This window comes from Myodes glareolus, chromosome 2 (assembly GCF_982192425.1).
Source record: "Myodes glareolus chromosome 2, mMyoGla1.1, whole genome shotgun sequence".
NCBI classification, from domain to species: Eukaryota; Metazoa; Chordata; class Mammalia; order Rodentia; family Cricetidae; genus Myodes; species Myodes glareolus.
In genome coordinates, this window is record NC_142027.1 from 15,745,733 (window position 1) to 15,759,888 (window position 14,156).

At 42.5% G+C, this 14,156-nt stretch overlaps 1 protein-coding gene across 6 annotated transcripts in view; it reads left to right on the forward strand.

The window, feature by feature from the left end:
* Nucleotides 1-14,156, forward strand: part of App (amyloid beta precursor protein) — a 228,801-nt gene that overhangs the window by 150,152 nt on the left and 64,493 nt on the right. For all 6 annotated transcript variants that reach the window (XM_048422327.3, XM_048422326.3, XM_048422328.3 and 3 more), the window contains 3 exons: nt 5,435-5,568; nt 10,236-10,310; nt 10,712-10,870. In XM_048422327.3, coding sequence (XP_048278284.2) covers nt 5,435-5,568; nt 10,236-10,310; nt 10,712-10,870 — 368 coding nt within the window. The remainder of the gene's footprint in view (nt 1-5,434; nt 5,569-10,235; nt 10,311-10,711; nt 10,871-14,156) is intronic.

Sequence of the window (14,156 nt, forward strand, 5' to 3'; positions counted from 1 at the left end):
TACTAATAATGTGGTGGGGGGTGAACACGTCTTTTGCTAGGATATTATCCTCCAGGCACTGCTCTTTCCCCACAGAATTTGCATGTGGTAGGAGCTGAGACACTCTTGGGAAGGAGAGTAAAGGGAAGTGGAAAAGCACATTTGTGGCAGTGTAGCCGCCATCTCAGTGTGTCAGATGGCTCTGGCTTTGCAGATACAATAGCTTCTGATTGCTTATACAATACCAGAAAAGGCCAACTTGATGGAAGAAAGGTTTACTTTGTCCCACTGTCGCTGTTTCCATCAGTGGTCACATGACTTGGTTTCGGGGGCCGTAACGGCAGGAAGCAGGAAGTAGAACATAACCACTCATCTCGTGGTAGTGGGAGAGAGGGTTGGGTGAGAGGGTTCAAAATAAGACCTATAAGGTATCCCCTGAGGGACTTGTTCCATCTCCCAATAGCACAACCGAACACCAATCTGTGATTACATGAATCTTTGGGGGGACAATCCTGATTCAATACCATGTTTGCTGACAGCCAGCAGGATGGTAGATAGATAGATGATAGACAGACAGATAGATAGACAGATAGACAGATAGACTGACAGATCGTGCATACATTCATGCCTGTATACATATCACTAGACATGCAGGGTGCCCCTGAACATTTGGAACTAGGATATTCGCCCCAAGGTAGTAATGTACTGTGAATGAGCAATGCTGTTCTGTTGTTTTGTTTCTGTTTACTGCTGTGTTTTTTAAGTAGGAAGGTCACTTAAACAGTTAGACATCTGTGCGAGGATCCTGGCCACTGGTGGCATTGCTGAAGATTGGGGCTGTAAGCGTCAAGCCTGGAGCTGTGTCTATGCCTTGAGTCTGACTATGGGTCTTCTGCAGGAGGGTGACCGTACCCTCCCCCCCCCCCAGCTTGATTACAGAAAGGCCGGAGTGGGCACCTCAGAGTAGGAACCTCGGGTATATTCCGGCTGCGTTCCTTTGACCCCTGTTTTATGATCTGTTTCTTTTGGAGGTCATTTATCAGAGTCCGGGGAGAAACAACTGTTCAGTAGGAAATAGTCCAACATATTCAAAATAAACCATGTTTCTGCCTACGTCGTATTCATTAAAAAGATCCAACAGCTAAGTTCCTCTCCAGTGACTTGGATGTGTGCATAAATTAGCTTGTTATTACTCAAAAAATAGTCTAACCCCTTTTTGGCTCACCTAATCCTGAATTCATAGTCTGATTAGGCTGTTGAATTTACCCCCTACACAGTGAAGTAGGACATGTATGCCCACCGCCGTAAGTGGTAAATAAAAGATGATGAGTGTTTCACCACACTAGAAATCTAAGCTCAGATCATAGCTTCTAAGAAAACTCAAGAAAGGTTTTTTGATTTGTTTTGTTTTATTTTTTTGCAAAACGAAAAACACCTAGTGCAAGGGCGCTCTGGCAGCTAAAGTAGAGGCTGAGGCAGGAGTACCCGTTTGAGGCTAGCCTAGGCTAAGACAAGACCCTGCGTGTGTAATAAATAAATAATTAATTAATTAAACATTCAAGTAAAAATAAACCCTCCCAAATCAGTTGTCCCTCCGCTTTTGGAGCCGCTGCAGTGACCCATTCGGAGTGGCAAGAGCACCACTCCCGTTGCCTGTGCACTGGGACATACAGAAACTGGTGTTGTGTGGGCCACTGCCCATCACCTGGACTGTCAAGACTCTGGCCTGCAGGGGGTTTGTCACAGTACCTAGCTGGTCCTGTGAGAATAATGGCTTTCATTTGTAGGGGCTTAGGGAAACAGAATCTGAGGTCTCTGGGTGGTCCTTCAGGGTGCTCCCACATCACAGAACAGTGACGGTGGGAGACTAGCTTCACTTTAAATATCAATATATGCTGTCTTTGTCACCTTTGCTTAGTGGCCTTCTGGTTTCCCTGTCAGTTTAAATCTAGGGTCATTTCGTTCACTTATACCAATTGAGATGAAGGGTTAGTGTAAATGACTCTAAGTTTGAATCAAATACTGAAGAAATTTCTCTCAAATTCCAGTAGTAGGTTGTAACTGGGACGCCTCACAATATTTCCTTGAAGAGAAATGGGTTTTTCTCTAGGGAAATGGTGTGTGTGTGTGTGTCCACGCGCACGAATACATTCTCGTAACCCAGCAGGAACTGACTCTGAGGGTTGACCTCTGTGGTGTTTTGGAGAATGATGAGTACATAATTGACTCATGGGTAAGGTGGTGACTCAGCAAATCCTTGGGCATCGGTGTATTCCCAGTCTAAGGGTCAAAGACCGGTGTCCCCAGTCAAACAGGCAAGAATCCAAAAGCACAAATATCTTCCTCATTTGTCTTTTTTTATGTTCAGGCTCTTGGTGAAGTGTAGTCAACATTTCTTAGCTCTCAGATTCAAACACTAATCTTGTACAGAAGCACCCTTGGGCACATACACACACCAAATTGATGGTTGGCTTGGGAACCCTGTAGCTCATTCAAATTGGCACAGAAAATTAGCTAGCATAGGAATAATCTTGATGAAACCAAAGAAGTGGTGACAAAGTGATATGTTGATTTCCTTGTACCCGTAAGAAGTATATTTGAAATAGCCATGGTACTGTTAAACATACGTCACACACTTATTTCTTGGGGCTTACAAGCCTCCATTTTCATTTGGATCAGTTGGAGTATGTTTTTCTAGGGGGAGCTCCTCTTTGGTTGTCCTTATAGGAGATGACAGCCTGCATTGGTGCATTCGCACTGGATAAAATAGGAGTTGCCTGGTCTCCTCAGCCTGATGCATTTTATTTACTGGTTTTGCCTTCACTTATCCTTTTCGCTCTGCCAGTAAGACGGGGAACGGGATTAGGTCCATGGAAGCAGATTTTGAGAAGGTGGATAAGAAATGCGTGCGTATGGTTTGTGTGAGGTTGTGCAGAGCAAATTCGTTTGTCTTTGATATCTTTTCTTTTCCAGGCAGTGTTTAAAATTGCAAATTGTTTTTCAGTCATTCAGGTTAAGAATGAATATTAAGAATATTCATAGGAATAATAAGAATGAATATTTTATTCATTTCAGTGTTTTATGTGGGCTCTGCATAAGTTTAATTTTTTTAGGAAAATAAGTGTTGCTTTTCCTGTAGATGATATTGCATAGTCCTGTGTTCTAATTTCTTTCAGTGAATTAGAAATAAATGTATCTGATTTTTCCCAGGGTTAGCATAAAAGATTTCTGTGAAACCTGACAGGAGGCAGGAAAAGGACTGGCATGCATCAAAAGTCATATGTTGGGTGATTGGCACTTCAGTGTAGGATGCAAGGCATGTCACCACTGTGTGCTTGTACAACTGGTACCTAGGGTCTTTTGTCATCCAGCTAACACACTTGAAGATGAGTTTGACAAGCACCCAACTCGCTTTTGACAAGAATCTATTTCTCTGACATTAGTAGTAATCCTGGGCCTCAGGGTAGCTGCCCTAATACAGGCCCCTCAGTACTTTAATGAATTAAAACTAATTACCTTCATTAGAGAAAGAATAAATGCTGTTCAGATTTTGGTGTTACACCACCAGTATAGTACTTTACAAGGTCAAGAAGATACTGAAATCTAGTTCTATGATTAGAACTAAGCACTAGAAGAAGTGGGGAGATGAAAGACCTGGATAAATCCAGATCCTCCTAGCAGGAAAAAATAGAGCCAAAAATCTAAGCAGGGAGGGAAGAATCAGACATCTAAGATTAGCTGGTTCAGGTTTCAGGAACTAGCTGAAGATAAAGTTAGATTGTAATCTTAAGAATAATCTTGAGAAACAGGGAGTTTCCCCCTTGTGATTATCATTGGTATTTTGGGAATACTGTGTTTCAGGAACTAGCTGATTATAATCTTGAATAACCCCCTTGTGACCAGCCCTGGACCTCCCTACCCCCTTCGGATTACTGGGCTGTGGTTTCTTCCCTTAAAGACCACTTCTCCCAGCTACTCGGGGGTCGAACTCTTCCCCTGCGTGGGTTATTAGTCTCGGCCCCAGTGCACTGGTTCCCGTCTAGTCGTCTTGTCATTAAACCTCATGTGATTGCAGCAAAAAAAAAAAAAAAAAATCCTGGAATTCAGAGTGCTAAAGTTACTTGCCCCGGGTGCCATCTGGGGTGAAAACACTCTGTTAGGATCACATCTAGCTAGGCCTAATTTCAGAGTCCCGAGTGGACCATCCTTCGTTCTCCCCATTAGGCAGGCATTACCCTTGTCACTAGATGGGCACAGCTCTGTAAGGCTCCAGGAGCAAGCCTTCCCTCCTCCCTTGTGCTCAAATGCCACCCTAGACAGATATCTCAGCTGCTTTTATTTTTTGAAGAATAATGATTAACCAATGACCAAAGCAGAGGGAAAGAAAGCAGAACGCATGTTTCTCTTGTGTGGCAAAATGAATTCTGGTTTCTGCTGACATGGTCAAAGCTTTTATTTTCATACCAGTCATGTACGCACGATTCTAGCTTCAGACTTAGCAGTGACTTCTCATTCTCGTTCTGCTGGAGATATTAAATCCCTGGCCTGTGACTTCAAGAATTTGATGAGAAGTATCAAAAAAATATTTAGAACAGTCGTTGATATTTTTGAATAAACATTTATTTGAGGATGGTGATGTCATTTCATGATTCGGGAGAAGACCTATTCTTCTTTAAACTTGCTCTGTTCTCTGCCTTTTTTAACACTCTTAGTCAATTCTTGCCAGTCACTACTCATTTGTGAGTTAGAGCATTTTTTTTATACATCACTCTTTGTGAGTATCCCTGTTGCCATATAACATCGCAGTGGATGCCACAATCCAGACACTGCTCGGTGGTATGAATTGAAAATAGGAATTGCTATCTTTTTGACAAACGGTGTAATGAATTATAGATTCTCGCAAACATGTGAAGGCAAACATGGCCTTGTGTGGTTTCTCAGCTGCACTTACTGATGTTTACATTTCTTTCATGGTGTTTCAAATACTCTCTCATGAAGGATGGCTTTGTAATTAAGCTGTCTAAGACACAGAGTGAGAGTTCCCATTTCCCTGAGATGCCTTCACCTTACAACAGCCTTATTTTCAGATTCCATTGCTTTCTACAGGAGTTGCAATGCATGATATTAATGATACTGTTATTTACAACGTAGCCAAGCAAAGCAGCATGAGGATTTGATAAAAACATGGCCATGTTAGGTGACGCTGGCTCTAGGAGTTCCTGCCTGGTCAAGACATTTTTAATGCTCTGGTTTTAACATGTGCCTTTTCTCAAGGCACTGGAGAGGTGAAACACTCCAGCCGTGGTGAAGTGTCTCTGGGGTTTCTTTAAGCAGCATCAGCATCCTCTGCATCCTCTTTTCCAGAATCTCTGTCCCGGGAAATGCCTGGCTCTCTTGTGGAGACTGGGCATTCTGCTTCTCTTCTCATCTCGCCTTCCCTTCTTCTCCTTTCCAGTTCCTACAACAGCAGCCAGCACCCCTGATGCCGTGGACAAGTACCTGGAGACGCCTGGCGATGAGAATGAACATGCCCATTTCCAGAAAGCCAAGGAGCGGCTGGAAGCTAAGCACCGGGAGAGGATGTCCCAGGTAGAGGGGATTCTCTTCTGTGACTTTGTAATACAGGGAAATCTGGGCTTGCCTCTGCCTCAGTCTATCTTTAGACATAAAGTTTAATTTAAATGTTTTCCATGAGGACACAGACTGTAGGACTTTGGTCTCCCGCAATAGCATCTAGTAAAGGCGAGTACAGAGGACTCTGCAGCACAGATTAAACTGTGTCTCTGCTAAAGAAAGGTACTCTGTGGAGATGCTGAGGGGGTGACTGTTGATTGCTGCACCGTGGAAAACTTTATTTTCTGTGTATATCCCATAATAGGCTATATAACTTAAGTGTTCATGGAAAGATTTATTTAAAGGATGGAGAGGTGGGGACTCTGGAGGGGGCTTCGTCAAGAAACTACTGTAATTGCTGTTACCCACTAAGCATGAGAATCTGAATTTGGTTCGCAGAACCCACAGGTAAAAAGCCACGCCTGATGACATGTGCTGGTTACCCAGTGCTGAGGATGTGGATGCAGAGACAGGCAGATCCCTGTGGCTTACTAACCAACCAATCTAGTCTGCTTGGAGAGTTCAGCCCAGTGAGAAAAGCTGTTTACCAAGAAGGATGTGTTACTGGAGGAAGAAGAACTCGTACAGTTTAACTATGGCTGCTCCCTTGGGCTAAATCCTAGCCAACTTCCTCACCTGGCTTTTATGTTCCAGTCACTGTCCCTCTGCTCTCATCTCCTGCCCAGGGCACCAGACCTCTAGGGAAACTTCCTGAGCCCGCTGACCTCATGTTTTTTCCTCCTTCCCCTCTGATGCCCTCCAAGGCTTTGCTCAGTCCTCCCTCATGCCAGTTCTGCCTGAGACTGACCCTAGCTCTATCACTGTGTTCCTGGGTGTCACTAACCCCTGTCTTGTCCTTGGAATTCATCTCCTGATCTCTCTGTTGGTGTCACTGTCCCTGAGTAACAAGAAGACCCTTTTTTTAAAAACAGAACTAAGGATGTATCTCAGAAAGCAGGACACGATTCTATTTCTTTAAAGACTAACTGTAGTACTTGTCCCTGTTCTGGAGTTAGAACATCAAGAGAAAGGGCCTCCCAACCACACTAGACCACGATGCTTTGTACCGTGAACTGTGATTTACAATCGAACAGCTGCCCATGAGGAAAACCTGAATGTGTGTTGAATTAGAAAGTCAGCTGAATGGAGCAGCCAATTGAAATCGGTCTTTCTGAAAACTGGAATTTCCACATTTTTCATTAGAAAGGTCATTTAAGAAGCTGTGGGAAGACTGAGTGGGATTTACTATAAATCCCTCCCATAACTCAAAATTGATCTCATTTTCTGAAGAGTTCAGAGGCCTCCCCTGTGACCCTTGGAAACGACAGTGCTGGGCTCATGAACTGCCCAGAAGATCTATAATAAACACTGAAAGCCCGCCATAATGTTTCCAGTGCCTGCCATTGCACCCTGACTCCAGCCTTGCATCTGCCTCCCATTCGCCCACTGGCCTGGCTGCTCCCCTCACCTGGCACTCACTTGGCTTTTGATCATAACTTATTTCAGAAATGCCTTCCTGCCCATCAGCCTGTCCACAAGTTCACGCATTCCTCTGCCTCCCATAATTTTTGAATTTGGGAACACGGTTGCTCTTACCTTTTGTTTGAATCTAAAGATTTGTATAATAACTTATTCTTTGATAATTTTATATCTATATCGTATGTTTATACTACACTCTAATTCCTTTTAATTCATGTGATCTATACCAACCTTGTATCTCGTTCTTAAACCCACCAATTTCTTTCGTAAAATAATTTTTAAGACCCATAGAAACTTTTCTTCACTGTGTCTGAGATATTTTTATGAAGTTAAGAAAACTAGTTTCAAGTACTCTGTTAGCTTCTGAGTTGATGTGTTGCAGAAATGAGAACCTAGTGAGCATAGCCACTTAATCCAGGACTTAGTTCATCTATTTCTGGGAGATTTTCTCCATCTTCTCATCCCCAATCTGAGATTACTTAGCTGTTCTCATCCTAGAGCAGAGAATGTTCCTCGTAGATTCCAGGATTACAGGTTGATAAGGCTGAGCTGACATTTATCTCCATAATCTGTGCTGCTGAATTCTGGGGACTTTCTGACTTTGAACTTCTCTGCCTCTTAAATCTCTATTTAGTAATAGTCATTCTCTCTGCATGACGTCGCCAGGACTCTGGAGAGCCGTAAATCCTGATGAAACTGATACCGCTCTGTGCACAGTGAAAAAGCTGTCGTTCAGGGATACACGGGGCAGCCCTGAAGTTCAGATCTAGAACACATCAAGTGCTCGAATGTGGGCCTTTCTGGCTTGGTTTTTGTCGTAGTTCTAAAATTAATTTTCCAGGTTAGCGTACAGAATAATGGATTCCATCTATTTCTGTTAGCGACCATGGTGTTTTCACCTATGTTCATGAGGACGATAAGCTAGCCATCTGAAGAACTCGGGTGCATGTCACTAGCAACTCACACACAAAACTAAAAGTGCTTCTACTACTGCATTAGTTACTTGCTATGGAAAAACCCGACAAAACATCTTCAGACAAGAAGAGTTGCTTGGTCTTAGAGTTCCAGGGAATGGTCCTCGGTGATGCCATACTCATGGCTGGCACCAGGACACTGAGGCCGAGGATCGCCTCGCATCTACAGACAGAACAGAGTGCACGTGGCTGCTCAGCTTGTTTTCCCTTTTCCCTCAGTCCAGAATCCCCAGCCATGGCAGGTAGGGTGAGTCTCCCCACGTCCATGAACCTCATCTAACCTAGAAAACACCCCCACTCTCCTTCCTAGAGACCTGTTTCCATGGTGATTCAAAATCCTGTCAAGTCGGCAAGCAAGATTCTTCATCACCGCTATTTACATATTTAGTCGCTTAGTATGTGTGCAGAATTGAGTCCTTTGAGATGAAAATTCACCTGATCCTGTTTTGCTTTTTTTTAAATATACTCGATGGCATCTTAGGAACAGCTAGCTACTGGTACTGACACTTAGCTCTCCTGTTAGATATACGTCCAGCTCCATTATGGCACTTGGAGCCAGTAGGCTACTTGGTCTGTCTTCATTCCTTATCCTTTCTTTAACTTGTATATAAAGTGAGGCTGGCCCCTACTAATCACGGGGCCTCTTATAGGGAACTAATTAAATCAGATTGGCTTTGTAGAGCTCTTAATTCAGTAATATTATCTATTGTCAGTGGGCTCCAGTGAGTGGTGTAAGAGGATCTTCCATTACAGTTGTGTTTGTAAGAGGTTCTGTAGTGATGGCGTAGGTCATGTATTTATGCGAGTGGAAGATATTGTTAAATTATTCTGAAGAATCAATGTTTGAGTTCATTTATATAGCAATACATATTTTCAATACATTAGCTAGGTGAATGGTAATTATTTCGTGGATCTGCAACTTCAAGCAGGAAGTTCAGGTTCTGAGTGTCCAAGTGAGATGGTAACAATGCATACATAATCAGGGAATCTGTTTTCACACCCCATTAAGACATTTGGTTTCTATCTCAAACCAATTCTGAGATTTCTTGCCTGGGGAATTCTAGATAGAGCACCACCTCCCAGGGAACATTCTTCACACAGGAAATTGAACCTCACCCCCCTTCCCCGCCCCGGGCTTGTCTCATCTATAAAGCAAGAAGAACCTCTTCAATGTCTCCTTGGTCCAACACTTCATTAACTAATAGAAACACCCAAGTACCTAGGACAGTTTGTACTTTTTCTTTGTATCTTATTCTCAAAAAAAAAAAAAACTAATTTTAAAAACCCAACGCAGATGCAGATTGGATGTGATTTTATAAGCCTTGTTTTCTTTGCAATTTTGAAGGCATCAAGCTTTCTCTGACTTTAGATGTATGCAGAGTCCTCAGGTACCCACCCAGTAAGACACTGAGGTTTTGCTTGCTTCGTCTTCCTTCATTAAGTTCACCTCATGCTTCAACTCATTTCACAGACAAAACAGTAGCAAAGGGAAAGGCAGCCTTAGGTGATGAGAAGTTAACCCTCATTTTCATTATAGACACTATTGTGATTGATGAACGTCAAGACAGAACAAGAAACTGTGCCGTGACACATCTCACTGGCCTGGTTATGCGGTGGTGTTAGCTTTTAACACATTTAAGAGATTATAATGCATGTTTTCTATTTGTGACTTTGGTTACTAAACTCCACTCTTCTTTTGTGCAAGGGTGGACCTTGGGATTTCAGACAGCAGAAGTCTTCCTTCTCTTCCTGTATCATTTCTCCTTTGGTGGCTTTGTAGTCCTAGTTCACATATGCCAACCCTGCACACACCATTTGAAATGTTTTGACTTAGTGCTGTAAAAGCTTAAAACCAATGTGTTTAGTTTATTGATGGGAGTACTCGTTCAGATAGCATTAGCCTTTTAATTGTTTTCTCACGTCGTGTGAAATGACTTTCATTCATTTCTCAAGGAAAACAAACAGATGAACCAACCTTGTTCAAGAGAATGCAATAAGCATTGACATTAATAGTTACCACACTGCCAGCATAAATTATTTATACTCTTGTAGGACAAATATTATTCATATAGAATAGCCATGTGGCGTGCTTTTAATAGAAAGCATACTGTAATATAATCCACCCAGTTAAGTCTGTATTTGAAAGAAGAGCTGAGGATTTTCAGATGAACTCTTTTGTCCTCTTTACAGGTCATGAGAGAATGGGAGGAGGCGGAACGTCAAGCAAAGAACTTGCCCAAGGCTGACAAGAAGGCTGTTATCCAGGTAGCACCCAGCCGCATCTTCACACCAGACAGACTCACTCACTGAGAACCCCCAGGCTTCCAGTATTTGCTGGAAGCCCCTGTGTTCATATTTGCATGAACTTGGATCCTTCTCACTCCTTGTCTTTGTAATAAGTTGCTTCCTGACATTTGCTTCCAACTATTTCAAATTAGAATTAATCACCCCCAAATTTCTATTGTTGCTTGCAATCTTCTTTCCATTATTGATACATCTTTGGGTTGCCAGAGTTCTCAACTCCTCCATTCCCTTGGAAAACTTAAGTGAGATTAGAAATTTAGGACTGACACTATCTCCAAATTACCTTATGTAAACAGAGAGACTATCTTTGCAATAATAATTACAATAAAAAACAAATGTGTTGTGTGTGTTTTCCATGTCAGCATTTCCAGGAGAAAGTGGAATCTCTGGAACAGGAAGCAGCCAACGAGAGACAGCAGCTGGTGGAGACACACATGGCCAGAGTGGAGGCCATGCTCAACGACCGCCGCCGCCTGGCCCTGGAGAATTACATCACAGCTTTGCAGGCGGTGCCTCCAAGGGTAGGTCTCGTTGAGATCTCACTTCAGGACATAGCATCGATGGTGGTGCTCAGACATTGGGGACTGGAGGCCACATGAGGAAAGCTAGGAGAAATGTCTTGAACACATTATTTATAGGTGTGACTTAGATACATAATGTTTTAAAGGCACAGAGTCACAGACTTATGTCTGCTCTCCCTCCCTTAACCCTTTTAGCCAGTACCTTCATGCAATTTTCCATACTGCATTGTTATTTTTCTTTAAGCCATCATTTTCATCTTCTTTTATATAAAAAGAATTAACACCATTGCCTAATGTAGTCATGACCCCTCATAGTCTTATTCTCTGCTTGTATTTATCATGCATTGTTTTCCTTCTGTCCAAAGCACTTCTTTTATATTTTAAAGTGCATGTTATTATGAAGTTTGAATTCTTTAGGTTAGAATGTGTGTAAGCTCGTGATAGCTTCCTTAGATTTCTTTATGTTTGAAAATACCCTATTTTTTACCATTAGTTTTGAAAGGTATTTTGGCTAGGTGGAAAATTGTTATCCAGGTGATTTTCTGTTATTACTTTAATGATGACATTTGTTATTTTCAACAGGGAATGTGTACATCTTTACAAATAGTCTTTTGTTTTGATCTGGCTATGTTGAAGAGTTCATCTTTATCACAGTAGCTACTTTAACAATGTAAAATGATGGAAATCCATCTATCCTTAGTCTCTTCTGGCCATCTCGTCATCTCATACCTAAGATCATGTCTGAATTTTCCTGCATAATTTTGTGTCTGATCTTTTTTTATTATCTATCATATACTATACACTTTAGTTTGTTAGGTATAGTTTTATATAATGATATATATTTTCAGACTTTGATCTGAAGTGTGGCTAGTTTACCTGGAAGCAGTTTGACCCTTTTGTGTTTCACTACTTTTAGACTTGTTAGGTAGAGTGAATCAGTTTTCTTCTTGTAGCTTGCTATTCCCTTTTTCCATCAGGATCCCTCTGAGTAGTCTTCCATGAATGCTGAGTTCAAATTGGACTACCAAGAACAAGTAATTCCTGCCTCGGTAGGAAGCCAGGCACTGTTACCTCCAATCCTAGCCTCAGTTTCTTACACCAGTGTGCACCAATGAGTGCTAAACTACAGTCAGGAGGACCACCCTGTGCAGATTCCTTGTGGACCACTTGGTCCTGGAAAGTCTCTACTGAATCCTCTGTCCTTGGAGTCCTCTGTCCAGATTCGCTACCTCGTACAGTCTGGAAACTCAGGGACCTCGGGTGCTGACAATTACAGCACCTCACCTTATGTGTCTCCTCTTTCTCTGTGGTCCATGCTCCTCACCTTGCAGAAATTGCTGATCTTATTTAGTCCATCCATCCTTTTCTCTGGTAGGAGAGTGAAATCTTGATCCTCTTGATTGATCCTGACCAGAGGAGGGAATCTGTTTGCATTATGTAACTAAATCAGAACTCCACCCCCTGGTGCTGACTTCCTCACCACTCTGACATTTCTTTCCAGGGTGAGGAGCTCCTGGCATTCCTCCGGGTGGCACGATGGCACTGACTCTGTTGTACTGATGACATCACTGTCATCTTGGGGGATGGGGTGGCTGGTTCCGGGTGACACCGTTAGTAGCAGACAGGAGAGCTATGAGTCAGCCGCCCACTGCAATGTCTTCTCCCTGGACCGTGCTTCCTGTCTGAACAAAGAGCCTTTGAAAACACAATATCCATATTAGCATTTCATTTTCTGTCAACAGTCTTTGTCTTTCTAAGGCAGTACTTAGAAATGCCAATTATATCGCTCTGCAGATGACAAGGTTTTGGGTTATTCTTTCTTTAGAGAACATGCTTCAGAGAGGAGAGTTATGGGGACCATTTGTGAATGTAGTGGGTTGTGAGACAGAAGAGACACCGTGAAATGATCCAGCCAGAAGTCCAGTCTCTGCAGTAAGATCTTTGTCTGGGGAGATTAGAGATAAAAATAAGATGAGGACTGAATGGGATCTTGTCAGAATCTGTAGTTGGGTCTCAGCATCCAAAAAGGCAACAACAAACAGGGTGTCTTCCAGAACTGCATCAACGGATCATTTTAGGTAGCTCATAGTAGTGCTTACTACAGACCTGTGGATTAAGCCATGTGTGCTGTGTATTTGAGAGCAGTATTTTAAGGTGAATTTGTTTCACTGTCGGAAAAAAAAAAATCAGATTGCTATTGGTCACTTTGAGAATGCCTGTTAAATTGTTATCTCTGAAATGCACAAATCTCCCCTTTCAAATAAGATAAGACTAAGCAATCCACAAGCCTGCGCTGTGGGGCAGTGGGTCCGATGTTTGTGAAGTGACCGACTCTGTCCGAGTGTTGTTTAAATCTTTAAGCCTGACTCGGCATTGCACTTAGCTCCAAACCTCAGAAGCCGTTAGAAAGTTTGAGACTCTTGCTGATTGCTTCTGTTCATCTCTCCTATAAGACATAAAGCAAGAGTTTCCGTCAAGTCTTAAAGTTAGATCTATGAAGAACAGGTTTTGGAGAAGTTGTTCACACCAGTCCCAAAGCCAGATAGTGTCAAGTTTTTAGATATGTGATTTAAATATAGCGTTGACTATTTGAGCACATTGGTAAAAGTAGAGGATTTTGTTCCATTTTAAAATAGTTATATTCTTAACCCCAATCTTATTCTGAATAGTTCTCAAGCTTCTTAGACAGATCTTCTCAAGACCAGTGGGAAATATGTGACCGTGGGCACAAATGCTCCCTATTTTAGTTAATTAAGACAGAAAATGAAGAGTTAGGTTGGAAAGCTTGGATGCATCTCTGTGTCTTTGAAAATGTAATCGTTCCCATGTTCCCCCCAACGTGGAGCCCCACCCTGCCCTGTCACCGCCTTCCTTGCACATGGAGCTCCACCCCACTCTGTCACCTCCTTCCTTGTCTACCCAGGCAGCTAGCTGTCCACACAACTGTACGGCTGTGGTGCTCTGTGTCTTTTTGTGTGCCAATGCCTGTTTTTCTTTCATCTTTAAAATGAAAAACTTACTATGAAACTGCAAGTGTTTAGGGATTTCAGAAAAATGTATAGCACACAATTGAAAGGGGGAGTGATTTTTCACCAGAGTCTGCCTTAGAGAGCAGGGGGCTGATAAGAACCCCTCAGAATACACACACACACACACACACACACACACACACACACACACACACACATACACAGAGAGAGAGAGAGAGAGAGAGAGAGAACAGAGAGAGAGAGGACACACACACAGAGAGAGAGAGAGAGAGAGAGAGAGAGTTTCAAACCATTTC